This window comes from Halyomorpha halys, unplaced genomic scaffold, assembly GCF_000696795.3.
Source record: "Halyomorpha halys isolate HHAL.00 unplaced genomic scaffold, Hhal_1.1 Scaffold248.1, whole genome shotgun sequence".
NCBI lineage: Eukaryota > Metazoa > Arthropoda > Insecta > Hemiptera > Pentatomidae > Halyomorpha > Halyomorpha halys.
In genome coordinates, this window is record NW_027105672.1 from 459994 (window position 1) to 475555 (window position 15562).

The 15562-nt window shown below is 30.7% G+C and overlaps 2 protein-coding genes across 2 annotated transcripts in view; one reads left to right on the forward strand and one right to left on the reverse strand.

Moving 5' to 3' along the window:
- The window catches only part of LOC106680163 (ufm1-specific protease 2), a 21333-nt gene extending 12096 nt beyond the window's left edge, over positions 1–9237 (reverse strand). Inside the window, exons 1-6 of the mRNA XM_014419677.3 lie at positions 9063–9237; positions 8664–8897; positions 5816–6052; positions 2336–2470; positions 917–1007; positions 136–423 (exon numbers count right to left, since the gene is read on the reverse strand). Of these exons, the coding sequence (XP_014275163.1) occupies positions 136–423; positions 917–1007; positions 2336–2470; positions 5816–6052; positions 8664–8897; positions 9063–9101 (1024 nt within the window). The 5' untranslated portion in view covers positions 9102–9237. The remainder of the gene's footprint in view (positions 1–135; positions 424–916; positions 1008–2335; positions 2471–5815; positions 6053–8663; positions 8898–9062) is intronic.
- Positions 9238–11819: 2582 nt separating this feature from the next.
- The window catches only part of LOC106680162 (E3 ubiquitin ligase Rnf121), a 29243-nt gene continuing 25500 nt past the window's right edge, over positions 11820–15562 (forward strand). Inside the window, exons 1-2 of the mRNA XM_014419676.3 lie at positions 11820–11973; positions 14503–14537. Of these exons, the coding sequence (XP_014275162.1) occupies positions 11923–11973; positions 14503–14537 (86 nt within the window). The 5' untranslated portion in view covers positions 11820–11922. The remainder of the gene's footprint in view (positions 11974–14502; positions 14538–15562) is intronic.

The window sequence follows — 15562 nt, forward strand, 5'->3', positions numbered from 1 at the left end:
TATATATAATGAATAAATAAATGTCAGTAATTAGTTTAGGCCCCTTACCACAAATATGTGTGTATGTGTATAAATACAATGAATCATTTGGTTTAAAACACTAAATACTCATTAAAAGTAAATAAAGCAGTTTACCAAGATTTTCATCATCTTGTTCAGTGGAAAATACCAATGATAAAGCGTGTCCTAATTCATCAGGAAAAAAATGGTGTGCACGTATATTATGAACCTTTAATGGGTCACGCATGTACTTTAGTAAATAACTTTCACAAAGAAACACTGTCCTCTCTGCAGTATCAATAAGAAGTTCATAAACTTCATCCATTTCTCTATCTCTATGGGCTATACATAATGCATCAAAAGGTAGATTCATAACAAACTTATAATGTTTTTCATTCTCAGTTTTATCCAAAATTTGAGGATCTGAAAAATATATAAATATAATTAATATCTTAAGAACTTAAAAAAAAATGGCAGTCCTAGATGTTTTTCCAGTAAAAGCTAATTCTTATCAGTCTTTTTTTCTTTAATGGTCTTATTTGCTATAAATGGATTCTTCAAATTTTTATTTATTTTCTTTAATCATCCTTTTCTTTGTGAATTTCATCTGATACTTCCAAAGAAGAAATCATCATCTAAGTACCATATAATCTGAATTGCTGGGAATTTTAGTAACTATTACTATTGCCATAAACAAGGAAGATAAGTAATGTTAATGTTAGATTCTTGCATGAAGAAACACCATATTAGGCAATAAATTTTAAAATTAAATCATGATTATTTAACAAAATAAAAATAATTAATAACTTAATTTTTTTTTTAATAAACCATTACAGCAAAATTTTTACATACTAAATAATGTATTTTGATTTATTATCTCTGTTTTGGAAATAGTTAAAAAAATATCTTCACTTACAAGAATAATCATAAATTTGGGGCTTGTAAAGTTTGTTATCATCTGTAACAAATGGTCCTTGGGGAAAAAGAGCTGATACCTTTAAGACTTCCTACAACAGAATCATTTAATATTTATTTTTAATTTAATAAATATAAAATTACAGTTCCAAAACAAGAAAAAGAAGTAACACTCATATATCAGCATAATTCTTTATCTGGAAATAAAGTATACAAAAAGTAGTTGAAAATTTCAATTTAATAATCAGTTTAAAGATGACAGAAACAAATAAGGATAAAGTATTTCAGGATGACAATAAATTGTTACTGATCATTACTGAAAAAACTTAAGTGAACATGCACATTTCCATTTACTGTTACTTTTAAAGTTTTCTACAATAAAGGGATCATTTATTAGGTTTAAGCAATCGGACAGAATTAGTAAATCATTTTGCGCATATAACAATAGATAATTCAATACTAAATTATGAATCACTGCCTTTGAAAAACTAATAAACAATCCAAATATCTCAGAAAACTTCAGTAGTAGCAGTAAATTGAAAAGCACAAGACGATTGAAAATTAGATTGCACTATTTGAAAATAACTTCCTTGAAAAGCAAATCAACAATATCTATACTGAATAATATTAAGTTAGGAACTACAAAACCCAATAAATGATCACTAAATCGATGATATCCACACTCCTCCCTCCCCAAAAAATAAAAAGTAATAGTTAAAAATAAGTAAATAAAAATTTTCTTAGAACTACTTGAAATTAGTACTTAAAATCATCTAATAAAAGAAAAAATACTTATTAAATTAAAATATTTATTTTAAAATAAAAAGAAAATTAAATTACTTTTTATGAAGCAATTCAAGTCTGGTTTGATTTCAATAGGAATGGAAAAGATTTCAATTGGTTTTGAAATGAAATAAATAGAGAAATCGTCAATAGAACAAAACTTAGTCAACTTCAGTTCTTAAAGGCGTATCATAAAAAAAAAAAAATTCAAGATGGAGTAATCGGGGGGAAAAAAAAGAATGTTACTTACAGTGTTCTAGAATATTTTATAACTTGTATTTTAGAATACTGATTTCAGTTTTTAGACTGTCATTCGGCTAAAATAACCATATTTCATTATTGTTGGTATGTGTTCATTATAGAGGTAAAGCAATGACAAGGAAAAAAAAAAAACTTAAAAAACAGTACAATTTGGGTTAGTAATGTCAGATGAGTATGGGAATCATTTTTGATATTTTTTTTAAATCTAGTTTCTTTATATGATTTAATAAATAAAAAAAAAAAGATTGATAATTTTAAGATAGATGAAACATATATATATTTTGACACATACATTATTTTCTTAAAAATTTATTTTAGGATTCCAAATTTTAAGTAATAACTTTAATGTTATTGGATAACAATATTACTATCTTACCACATTGTTCCGGAAATCCTTTTCCTTTCTTAAATTATCAAATATTGTACCAAGACTCGAATGATCATACTTGGTTGTATATCTATTCAAATAAATTTTTGAGCTGCCCATTTGAAAAAACATACCAGCAGCAATCTAAAACAATTACAAAAAGTTTACATATTATGTTTTCAACACAATATAATATGGAAGCATTGATAATTTCAACTCACAAATGATTTTAAAGAAAAAAAACATTTATCCAATAGGGTAAGATAAAAAAAATAAATAAGTGAAGAATTCCGAGCTAGACAATTAAAAATGAAATATTCATTACAAAATAAGGGAAAATTATGTTTAGGACTGAAAAGATGATTCAAAGGTGATTACATTGATGAAGTGGGCAGTTGTTTTTAGAATTTCAATGCCATTATAAATGTCAGTCTTCATGATAAAGGAATCAGAATAGTACCAAATATTAACCAATAATAGTAGGTGCTGAATAACTTAAACCTTAGATATAATACATAAATATTGCAGTCAAGTTCAATAGGTTTGAAATGAAAAATTTAAGAATATTAGAGACTAAGTGTAAAGAGGGGTAATACTAACATTAATCAAATACTCAACAAAAAAAAAAAATCTGGAATTCCAATTAGTCTAAGGAAGTTATCTTTATTGACAAACCAGAGATCACACATATAACAGGTAATTATATTAAACCCTAACTTCAACATTGTAGTGACCGTGACAGGACAACTTTGTTTTATGTTTTGAGTTCTTCTTTTTCCAGTCTGCAGAATAGTATAGAAGATCTGTAGAACAAGGATATTAAAAAAGAAGAAAGGAACATTTATGCACTACAGGAGTTTTTGACAAAGAAATTTGAGTCCTAGCATTTGATAAAAAAGAAATATATGATGATATCACGGTAAGTGATGTTTTTGAAGAGGAAATAATGTCGGAGATGGATTGTGCAGATAGTTATGTGAAAAAGTACACTTTCTTGAACTGTAGGTACTCTGATTCAATTAGCATTATTGAGGCGAGGCTGTCTTAGGTGATTGAGGGTAGTTGGTTGCAAATGGTACTTCGGTCTAATAACAACTCCACAGAAGGCCTTCAATAAGGTGTATTCAGTATTTTTCTTAGGAAGTAAAGATACCGTGCCAGGGGATGACCGCTGGACACTGAAACAGGTATAGGAAAGGATCAGTAGGCTAGCAGGTAGGTTAAGATTTCTAGTTGCTGAGATAAATCAGACGGACTAGAACTATGGAGAGACAGGAGACAGCTATACTAATCACTTGCCTGTGGAATGAATAATAGTGTTCCTAAATGACTATAATTATGACTTGGAAACTGAGGCTACAGCTTTCAAATCAGTTAATCAATTGAAAAAAACTTGAATTTTTAAAGAATGAGGCTGAATACGAACAGAGAATAGCCTTGGCTGCTGAAGATTTTGGGTTACCACATTCACCTGAATCTCCTAAAAAGACTTTTATATAGTTATATTACGGAGATCATGCTGAAGGTGGTATATGAACCAGAGCCTCTATGCCAAGGGCACACAATATTGGTCTACAAAGGAAAGGGAGACCCAAAAAGTATTTCCTCCTGGAGGCCAATAACGACATATTCGATTGTGCGCCGAATCATTGAAAAGGTTCTGGATATTGAACTGAGAAAACAGGTCACCTTTAGCAAAAGTCAAAGGGGCTTCATCAAAGGTCTGCCAGGAGCACATGTAAACGCCAGAATCATCGACGCGATCATAAAAGATGCCAAACATAGGAAAAAATATTGCACGGTGGTTTTTCTGGACGTTGTTGGTGCTTTTGACAACGTTGGTCATGGACACATAGTGAGCTCGCTGGAGCCAAGAGGTGTGTCATCCGACCTTACAAATGTGATTGCGGCTCTCCTAACCACAAATAAGATAAAGATCAGTATTGGAACACACACGACTAGCCAGATCAGTGTCTTGCAGGGGGTGCCTCAGGGAGAGCCCTTGTCGCCTTTGCTGTTCAACCTAGCAATCGATCATTTGTACTGCGAGCTCTGTCATCAGGAGTTTGCCAATAAGTTTGGATATAACCTAAAAAGTGACCAAGAGAGCGTGGTCCTCATGAGGTTCGCAGACGATCAGGCTGTAACGGTGCGCGACAGGGTTTCTGCGGAAAGAATAATAAATAGTGTCCAGAGGCTGCTCGCGGAGATTGGTTTGGCAATTAATGCAAAGAAAAGTGTGAGTATCATACTGTACAAAGGAGAGCTGCGGTCAACAAAGCTCTCTCTTGAGAATACAGAGGTCATCCAAACGGCAAAAGCCAAGGACACCATCAAATATCTTGGATGTACATTCTCCGGGGAGCTAGTATTTGGAGAAGAGGTGGTGACAAAGCTAAATAATAACCTGGATAAATTGGTAAGCTCATGCCTCCTCAAACCGGAACAAAAGATCAACATTGTCAACCAGTACTTGTTCCCGGGCCTTGTTTACCCTCTCCAGACTGCTCCCCTTATTAAGATACGTCCTGCAATATTGGAGGGCATTGATACCAATATCCGCAGGAGTATCAAGGCCATCATTGGGCTCCCCAATAACACCTTGTCAGCGATGCTGTAAGCACCCAGGAGGTATCGAGGACTGGGTCTGATCCGCTGTCAATGGGAAGCTCCACTACAGCATTGGTCCATTGCCCAGGGACTGTCGAATGTTCCGGATGCCCTATTTCAGTCTATATTCAGTTACGAAGCAAAAATCGCGGCATGTGCTGATAGACTTGGGGTGGATAGGGGCAACCAAAGTGTGAGAGCTCTACAACAGTCATTGCGTAAGAATGCTTTCGAAGAATGAGCCAGTTGCAGATGGCAGGGTATCGGTGTTCGCCATTTCAAAGAGACCCCAAAAGCAAATAGATATGTATGTGACAAGCAGGTAATCTCGGGGTCAGAATGGGGGAATGGGGTAAACTTACTATGACAAACAATGATTCTGATTCATAACATTAAATTCATGCTAATGCCACTTAGCTTGTGAAATTCCTTGACTTTGTGATTTTTGCGGTTCTCCAGGTCCGGTAGACACCCTCCATATACATGAACATAATTTCACTATTTATCAAATTAAAATCACATCCCAACTCACTATATTTGATTTTATTCCCATTATATTATGAAACTTAAACCTACAAATGTAAACCTTTTGTAAAATTGATAAATGAAGTAACAGAAGGATGAAATATTGAATTTATGGTCTTAACTGTCCTGTCTATAATTTTGTTTTTGTGAGCTAGCCTATATTACTGCTTTAACTGGATCAAATTCACATTTAACCAAGAGACCCTTTTCAGTTGAAGTTGGAGCATAAATACAAATCGGTTTATGGCATCGTGCTATAACCCACAAGAACAGAACTTATGGTCCAGACAGTCAAATTGATAGGCAGCAAATGTATAAATAATAATCAATAACATAGAAAGTTTAAATACTTACCCTAGCAGAAATTTTTTCCATTGCTCTTTCTACATGACGTGGTTTTAAAGCAAGAGGCAAACAAATATAAGTCATTCCAACTAAACGAAGGTATACAAACTTTTCCATAAATTCGCTTTTCTTAATTATTTCAAAATCACAAAACTTCAAATGTGAACCATCAGAATAATAAACATTAACACAACCTGTGTTAATATCTTTACGCAAAAATAATGGATTATTAGTAACAGCAATATCCTAAAAAATTTCAGAAAACATTCTATTAACATTACAACTAAGGCTACTATATCATCAAACCAGAGTTAAAACTGTAAATTTTTGAGCTATATATTGATAATTTCATAACCTTGCTAAATGTATTAACTGAAACAAAACTGCAAAAGATATATCAATTCTTAAATTATATTGAGATAAGAACTGTTTCTCTTCAGAATAGCTACTTTAGTATCATGTAACTTTTTTTTAATAAATATTACCTTGGAATATGTTTATTATAAAGTAGGAGATTTGGATAATTGATAATAATAAAATGTTCTGGAATTAAGTTAGGCTTAAATACTTTACCAATATAATTTTCAATGTTTATTTAATTTATTTAACAATCTTTTGGCACTGTAAAACCCAACCTCCAGTTTCTTACAATTATCATATTCAAATTAGATCAACTTTAATCAAACTGATTAAAACTGCAATGCCTCTACATCCAATATAACACAAGTCAAAACAGCAAATGTTAAAATTGAAATTATTATATAAATAAAAATTATTTCAATTTTAACTTTTAATTTTTACCTGTACTAAAAGGTATGTAGAAACAGTACAGTTAGTATAGTTTTAATATTGTAATCAGACTGATAAAATGTAAACTAATTTGAATAAGATAACAGAAAAAAGCCTAAAGATGGCTTGTACAGTGCCTAAAAAAGTTAATTAAATGAAGTAACTGTTAAAAATTATATTGGCAAAGTATTTCAGACTAACTTAATTTGAACATTTTTCTTCTATTAAAATAGCAGCATACAAATATTTTGGAATCAGCAATGTTCTGATGCAGAAGCTGTTAACACAAGTTCAAGAAACCCTAAACTGGAGACACTCACAGAAAGACAGCTAGAACAGAATGATCTTCAGGTGATGAATAAGAAGAGGACCTGATAGCTATGCACATTAGGATGAGGGCTCTTGAGTGCTAGGTTTAGAAAGATATGGTTCTAATCCCACCAATGTTAGTCATTATTTATTTTGTGGTAGTCCCGAGAAATAAATCTTAATATTTCCACTCTGGGGCTGCATAGATCCTCAATGGAGGACTTGAGTGAAAATAAAAAAAACACATTGCTTGTGGACAGTGTTATAAGAAGAAATTTCAAGATGGTGACAGAGCAACAGGTCTACATCGTCATGCAGGATTCATGTATGTGAAATACATAATGGGGGTAATACATAATAGTGAGATGCAGGTTGTCAAAATGCAACAAGGTTGTCAAAGATGCAACAAGTCAAAAACTGAGGTTTTCCCAAGAAATACGGAATGAGTGGCAACCCTGATTGCAATAGCATCCTTAATCCTTCATGATTAATCATTACAGATTGTTATAAGGAAGTTTTTTATAAAAAACTTTGGTCAATTCCAAAACAGTAAGATAAAGACATGAAGGTTAAATGTCAAGGCAAAAAGAAATCCAAATAATGCCCTTGTTCTTCCACTTGACTTTATGAGTTCAATAGTTATTATAATTTATTATGTATATGGATGACAAGGTGAAGAATATCTTTATTTCACATAACAATATTTCAGGGTATTTTTCCCCAACTTTAGGTAATCTAATACCTCATGATTAGCTCTATTCTTTATTCAATCAAAACTTTGTTAAAAATGGTATAATTTATATACTCCAAAAATTTTACTATCCAAAGTTGAGAAGGAAATATCTTCACCTAGTCAACCAAATACATAACAAATAAACTTCTAGTAAACAACCAAGATCATTATAATTTATTTTAAATATAAGAATGCATTATAATGTATAGTTGTAAATACCAGGAAATAAATATTTGAACAAAAAATATATATAAGAAGATGGTCAAGGTTGCGGTCAAAACTTCTTATATTTAAGTTTTACGGACAACTATATATATAATAGTTTATTTTAATTTGATATCAAATAATAAAGAATTGATAATGTGAAACATTTATACATTTGAAATATATTGTTTAAAAAACAGTTTCAATTCCATAAGAACGAAAAGTGCTTAAGTAGCTATGTAAAACACTTAATTATAATAAATATCAACAACTACAATTGCCAATTATTTTTGTGAAGGAGGAAACTTCTATTCACAGCTGAATTGGCAATTGAGCCAATATCTATTGGTAAACCGTAACCAGTGGCATCAGTAATTATTATACTTAGTACAGAATTTTCGGTACTCCGAAATTAAAATCATCTCCACTAATGTCACAGAAAAACTAATTTATTTACCTTTGAATAATTTAATAAAAAAAATTAAGGGAACAAACTGTTATATTTATTAACCATCTAAGTTATAAAAATATAAATATAGTTGATTAAAGTCCCAGGAGCTGTATGGTCCAGGTTAAGGAGTAATGTATTTGGAATCAAGGATCCGTCGTTTATTTACCATTACTTAGTATACTTATATAATTTATAATAAAATTTAGGAAGCTATATAAGAGGCTTTTCAAACTCAATGTTCATAATTTATAGCAAGGTGGCACAGGAAGATACAACTTCAGTTCAGAGTAATAATATACATATTTTATTTTAATTAAACAAAAACATAAGATAACTAATTTGCATTTTAATACTTCAACAAAATCACTCACTTTCATACATTCTTTAACAGAAGAGTTTGCTTGAACATTGATATCAAGTTCGATAGTGAATACACCACACCAGTCAATGCCAGTAGGGTATAACTGCTGAGTTGTATCATACCATATTGGTCGTTTTGCACCGGGTTTGTGCAATTCAAAACCAACTCCAACAACTAGTACTTTTCCCTCATACATAACACCAAACAAGCAACCAGCCACAGGTGAATACACATCCTCTAATCTCTATTAGAAATAATAATATACATAAACATACATTTAAGATAAATATATTTAAAAGTTATTAAGAACAAGAATTACAGTTGAAAAAATTAAAAATAAACCAAATTTAAAATAAATGTTATAAAATTGAATGATATTAAAAATTTAAATCAATAAGTTAATTTGAACCTTCAGAACATTGTCAAGAATTTGTACGTTAAGTGGCATCTTAAATAAGAACAGTTTCTGCTTTTTATTGCAATCAACAATTGAAAAGCATGTAAACTTCGATTATGTCAATTAAAATAAAATCAAAAAAAATAAACAAAAAAGACCCTAATAGGGACAGATTTTAAACCCTATACTGCCACATACAACACATGTCATATAGTCGTTAACGAACAGTTTGTTTTCATGGCCAAAGAGAAATTGTGGTATTGTCAAATCATGCATCTACATTCCTCTCAAAACAAAGTGCATCATGAAAATAATTATCATAAAAATGAAAGGATTCAATATTTTTCGATTGTAATCCCTGTTGATATTAAATATTATATTATAATGATGTTATAACAGGGCTTTCCAAACAAAGATTCGCGAGAACCATCGACCTGGCTCGCTAAATTTAATTTTGATTATATTGCAACATTTGCAAATAACGTAATCAGGATGATCAAAAATCAGGCCTTTTATCTAACGATCAATAAAGAAACATAATATATCATATAAATAATGAAAATAAACATTCTAACGACATATTATTAATGAATGGGTACAATATACCAGCAAACTTATTCACTGATACGGCTAAGTCCTGCATCTTGTGAATTTAATCCCAGGATCCACGATTAGGGCGATAGTGAAAGTGACAATAGTAGATTTCGCAGCCACTACCGAGTAGACTATGTCATATGCTGTCATGACAGTTCTTTCGTACTAGCAGGATTCGTTAAATAGTTAGTAATACCACATCAGCTATCTGCGTTTGCACGATAAAAATCTGTTACGTAGAAATGCACCTTAACAGCTAACAACCAATCAGTAGGCAAGAAGTTTCTTATATAGATACCACTGAAATATATATAAAATTCGACTGTAAAATAATAAATTAGATCCATCGAAATGGTTTTCAGTCCTGAAGGCAGCTGTTACAGCGGGTAGGGGTTCAAAAGGAACCTTTACTAGCCCAGCCGTGAATAGTAGTGGGAATAAAAGAATTGAACAGCCGAATTTTGTTATTATTGTATTTTGAATAAGTGAAAATAATGAAGTGTAAAACAAAATATGCAATAATGAACTGGAAAAAAAAGAACTTGACTAAACTTAAAACTATTACAAAAATTATCTTAAAGTTAAACAACAAAGAGAGAAAAAAAATGTCTTAATATCACCGGTGATTAATGGGGCCCCCGCTGAGGTAGGTTGTTGTCCTAGGTTGATGTCTTCGTGGAGGTAGATCGAAAAACGCACGTCCGCCCGCCTTGTCCTCATGGAGGATGAGCAAACTTGTACCTCAGCTGCTATGTCGAAGTGACTAAGTAGACGTAGATGGCCAGACTGCTGGGTACTAAAACTTCTTCGAGAAGAGACGCTCGAGCTGGTGTATGTGCACATAATGAGACGCTATGATGTCATCTGTTCATTAGCCGTATAAATATCAACAACCGAAAGTTAATTTGTTTTATTTTTATAATAAAAACTATATGTTCACATAATCGATTGTTGGACCATATGTTGGCCACAACAGCAGCTGAATCCCAAAGGTTTCTCTTGCCGTGAAAAAACTTTGTAGGGTCTGTAGTAAGGTGGAGTAAACGGCTCCTTCACAGAGTCATCTCTCAGGAACACGTGGTTGCAGTCCTTTAAGTGACGATGCACGAAGATCTTTGCCGAGCTGCCGCGATGTAGCGCCGAACGGAGATTCTTCATCGCTTCCTTAAGTTCTTTAGTCCATGGGAGCTGTAGTCCTGACAGATGCCTTGAGGGAACTGGGTATCAATCAAATATAGAATCACTGGATATGCACGAGCCTACAACCTATTCTACTACTTGGTACTTGTGATATCTTCATGGAGCACCTCAGACTAACGCGTCGTTCAGTCAATGATGATGAGACAATACTGTTTTCTCTCGGTAACCCTCCCGTATGTCAGAAATGGTTAGGAAGGGGATCATTTTTCTCTGCCACAATTTGCACATAGTTCTCGGAGCAGTCGATGTCATTAACCCTCGAAAATGTGGGGGTGATGGTTCTATCTTTTCCGGGTACGTGAAGGATGCCAGTTGTAAACTACAGCCTGATAAAGTTCATCAGTCAACTCTGTTTTGGCATAGCTGTCTCGGGCTTTTGTTGGAACGCAAAGGACAGAAATTTGTGGTCCATCCATTTCTCAAAATGTTTTCTCTCCAGGTAATGCTTGAAACATTTAATAATGAATTGCAAATAGCTTCCTATCGTATGTGGCATTCTTAGAGAAAAATCTGAGAGATCACCATGCTGTGATATCCTGCAACAAAACTACTTCCACGACGGCGCTGGAAGCACCACAGAATCTGTTGAGTGTTCTTCGCATGTCCTAGCACTACAGCGTTTTGTATGACATTGAATACTTGTATATAATTTTATTTAACTAACAATAAAAATTCGAATATTGTGTAACCGGTTTCGTCAAGTTTCTGAGGCTCCGTGAACTACAGGATGCAGTGATGATATTAAAAGGATCTTTTTCGTAAACAGTTTAATAGTCTATATTTATAACAATACATTTCTTAATTAGGAATTATCAGCAAAAAACAAAAAAGGTTCCTTAGATTACCCTTCCAAACAACTAGTGTTACAAGACTTTCGGAGTTATATCCAGAAAAACTAATTTCACTTTAAATATATTCCTTATATATCTTTGGAATTACCATTTTGTTCTTCTTAGTTGTTTTGTTTATATATCATGTCAAAACGTAGAGGTTTCAAAACCATGCCAATGTGACGTTTTATTTAAATATTAATGCTCAGTTCATTTTGAAAACATTTTTTATAACATAGATAAACACGATGGTTGATAATTTAGCAATTGAAAAACTCCACTATAATATTACTAATATGGTAACATTTCTTTATTTTTTTATTTTATTTTGTTCTGTACAGCTTAATGTAGGTTAAATTTATAGTTATCAGTATTAAACTATAGTAGTTACTAATAATTGAAGAGTGTTTGAAGTTTTATTATCGTTTTTATGCAATTCATTATCAGAATTATACATTTAATTGGGTTGTTCTATTAGGCCTGTTACCTGATAACTTTTTGGATTGTCCTTTAGTTTTTTGTTAAGTCATTAATTTTTATTAATTCACTTTCTCTTATAGTATGACTAATGAAGATGGTTTTGGTTAATTTATTTTAGCATTTAAATTGTTTATTTTTTGGTGAATCCCCTGGTTTTAATGATATTTACATGGAACAAATTAATGCTTACACATATTTATATTTAAAAGTATTTGTTTATAGTTTATTTATTGGTAATGCTGCAAGTGAAATTACTGTACAAATTATTTCTTTGAAAGAATTAGTTCAGATGATTTTGTTTATTGCTATGACATTTTGATTGTTGTAATTCTAATTCAATTTTTTTTCTCTACTCTGTATTAGATATTATTTTGTGATTAAATCTGTTCTGTATAGGTGTTATATTGGTACCTTACTATTTTTATCTTATATGTTTTTTTTCTAGGCTTATTTTTCACTATACTCTATATTGATTGCTATGTTAGCTTAGCTGAGCTTAGGGGAAGATTTCTCCTCATGTGCTCCAGTGATGTCTCATTTCGGAAGGTGTTTGTATTGAAGATTTGATTATTTAAGTTTACTTGTATGTTTTTTGCTTTCTCAAGTTCCTTTGCTTCTTTGTTTCTTCTGGGTGCTGTGGATATATTTTTATAATCCTATTGGTATAACAATTTTGTGTTTTATGGCCATCATATTCCATTTCTGGAGGTGATTATTACCTGAATTCAACTAATACCTTTATACTTGTATGATTGTCATACATTATATCTTCCTTCATTTATATTTTGAAAATGATATAACTCAATGGTTTCGAAATGCATATTAAATCTCTCAGCAAGAATCAACACCCGGTATTTCATTCCTTCTTTTATTTTATTTTTTACTGTATTATTACCTGTATTTTTTTTTTATTATTATCTCAATATTAGAATATATATTACGAAATAAAAATATTTCATATTTCATATTTATATCATTATAAATTATAATACTTAGATTCTGTAATCTGAAAATAGATCTGAAGCATTTATTATTTTTTGTATGTTTTAATAAGAAATTGTTTAATAGTTAATCTGACTAGAATGATAAGGTTTTCTTGCACTAAATAAAAAGAATAAGAAAATTATTTAATAGTTAATCTGAATATAATAATAAGGTTATGTTGCGCTGTAAATTAATAAGAATGAGAGAATTTTTTAATAGTTAATGTGAATATAATAATAATGTTGTTTTGCGCTGTAAATTAATAAGAATAAGAAAATTATTTAATAGTTAATCGAAATATAATAATAGGGTTTTGTGCTTTAAATTAACAACTATAACAAAAACTTTTTATAACAAAATCGTGTGATACTTTTTTATTTATACCCGCACCTGTCTAATATAAAATTGACGATCAGTGTACTGCCTGACTGTTTTATTAATTAAACAAATAGCATATTAGTGCACCGCTAACCTTCCTCTCCTCATATATATTATACAGGGTCAGCGATCTTCCCATAATTTTATATTTGATATTTGTAAGGAAGGAAAATAAAAAAGGAAGATGTATTGGGTTTAAAAGAGAACATTATATTTAGATATATAAATAAATAACGGGGAATAAATGAATACAAAAAAGAATGAAAAAATAAAGAAACAAAAAAAGTATGTATTACTATCATATATTTTAAATTTACTATACTATCCCTATACATTATTAGAATTAAAACAATTGTCTAACTCAGTATAAATATGCCATGTATTTAGCAACCCAATATAGCAGAGCAGCAAAACTTTTTCTCTCTTTCAAAAAAAAAATAGACTGAGACTTCAAAAGCTTAAATAGTTAATAATTGTTTTAGAACTAATATCAATAGATGTAGAGCATTTAATATGACTTTTGGTAACACCATAAGTTCCTGTCTAAAGATAATTTGTTTTCAAAATATTTTTCCACAATGGATGGAAATATTAATAGTTCTTTCTATTGATGGATGACAAACATGTCAGCTATGTGGCTGATAGGTATTTGTGTCTGTCAGGAAGATAGTTGTTAAGCTTATCTTTCTGAGAAACTTAAATTTACAATTGTCAAGAAAAGTAAATGTGTAATGGCAATATGCTTCTTTAACATATCCTAGCTGAAGCCACTTGGCTTGTCTGCTGAGTGATTTTAAGCCATAGATTTATTTATATTTAGAAATAAATACTTGATTTAATAATAAAAGTTATTATTTATAATTTTATATATTTTTTAATATTTTGATTGAATATTATCAAATACTCCTACTAAATGTTATTTATATTATGTTAGAAATATATCTATGTATATACATATTTACTTGTTTTTATTTTATTTTTTCTAGACTCTTAAGGAAATCAGTGAAGAAGATTTGAAAAGGTATTTATTTACCTTCTGTATTATTATACTTTTAGCAGTGATAAGGTTCGCCACAAAAGATACCCCATGCATTTTTTTCACTATTTGTTCTACATTAATTATTTTTCATTAATGTACTTCAATTTATCTATTACATTGTCAGCTTTACAATATAAAAATGAAAATTTGTCCAAGAGTTACATAATATTAAAAAAATAAAATAAATAAAATTATGTGGGGAAAAAGTTACTTATGTTTCATTAAAATCAAAATTTGTCTTTACACATTTATTTCCGAAGTGTCTTTTTATATTATCCTGTGAAGACTATTCCTTTATTCGATACTGTTATCACTCAATTTAGAAGCAAACAATACAGATGGGGGATACTTTCTGGTATGATTGGTATTAGTTTCAAATTTTAATTACTGCTGGAGTAAATTTTTTTACTCCAATTTTTGTAGTTAAAACTATATTTTCAAATCTCCAATATCTCAACCTTTTACATTTTCTAATTATTGGGAACTTTTCACTGGTTGATAATAATACTCAACCAGTGCACACACTATGAATTATTATTATTTATATTGTCATTGAATTTAATTATGTTTGTAACTATTGTTTGCTGCTATCTGTTTCACATGTTATTTGCTGAAACAAAGAGAAATAAAAATTATTATGTTATTTTGTTTAATTTTTTTTTCTTTTTAGTTATTAATCTTTTTGTTTTTCATATAAATGTTGGATGTTAATCAGAATCACTTGGTCATTTACTCATCATGTAAATTAAACAGGGATGTATAACCCGAATTTAATTAGGTTGAAGCTGCTAATGTAATAGTATAATGAATTTGGAAATGATTATAGAACACAAAACTGATTTGTTGTAAGGCTTGAAATGAAATGAGACAGCTGAATTTAAATATGGCAACCCTGGACCTGGAAATTATTGACTCTGGCTGACCTGTTCCTTCTCAACCATCCTTTGCTCATCGACCATTCCCTTTCTGATTATAATTTATAGCTCATCAATGTTAATTTATCATTT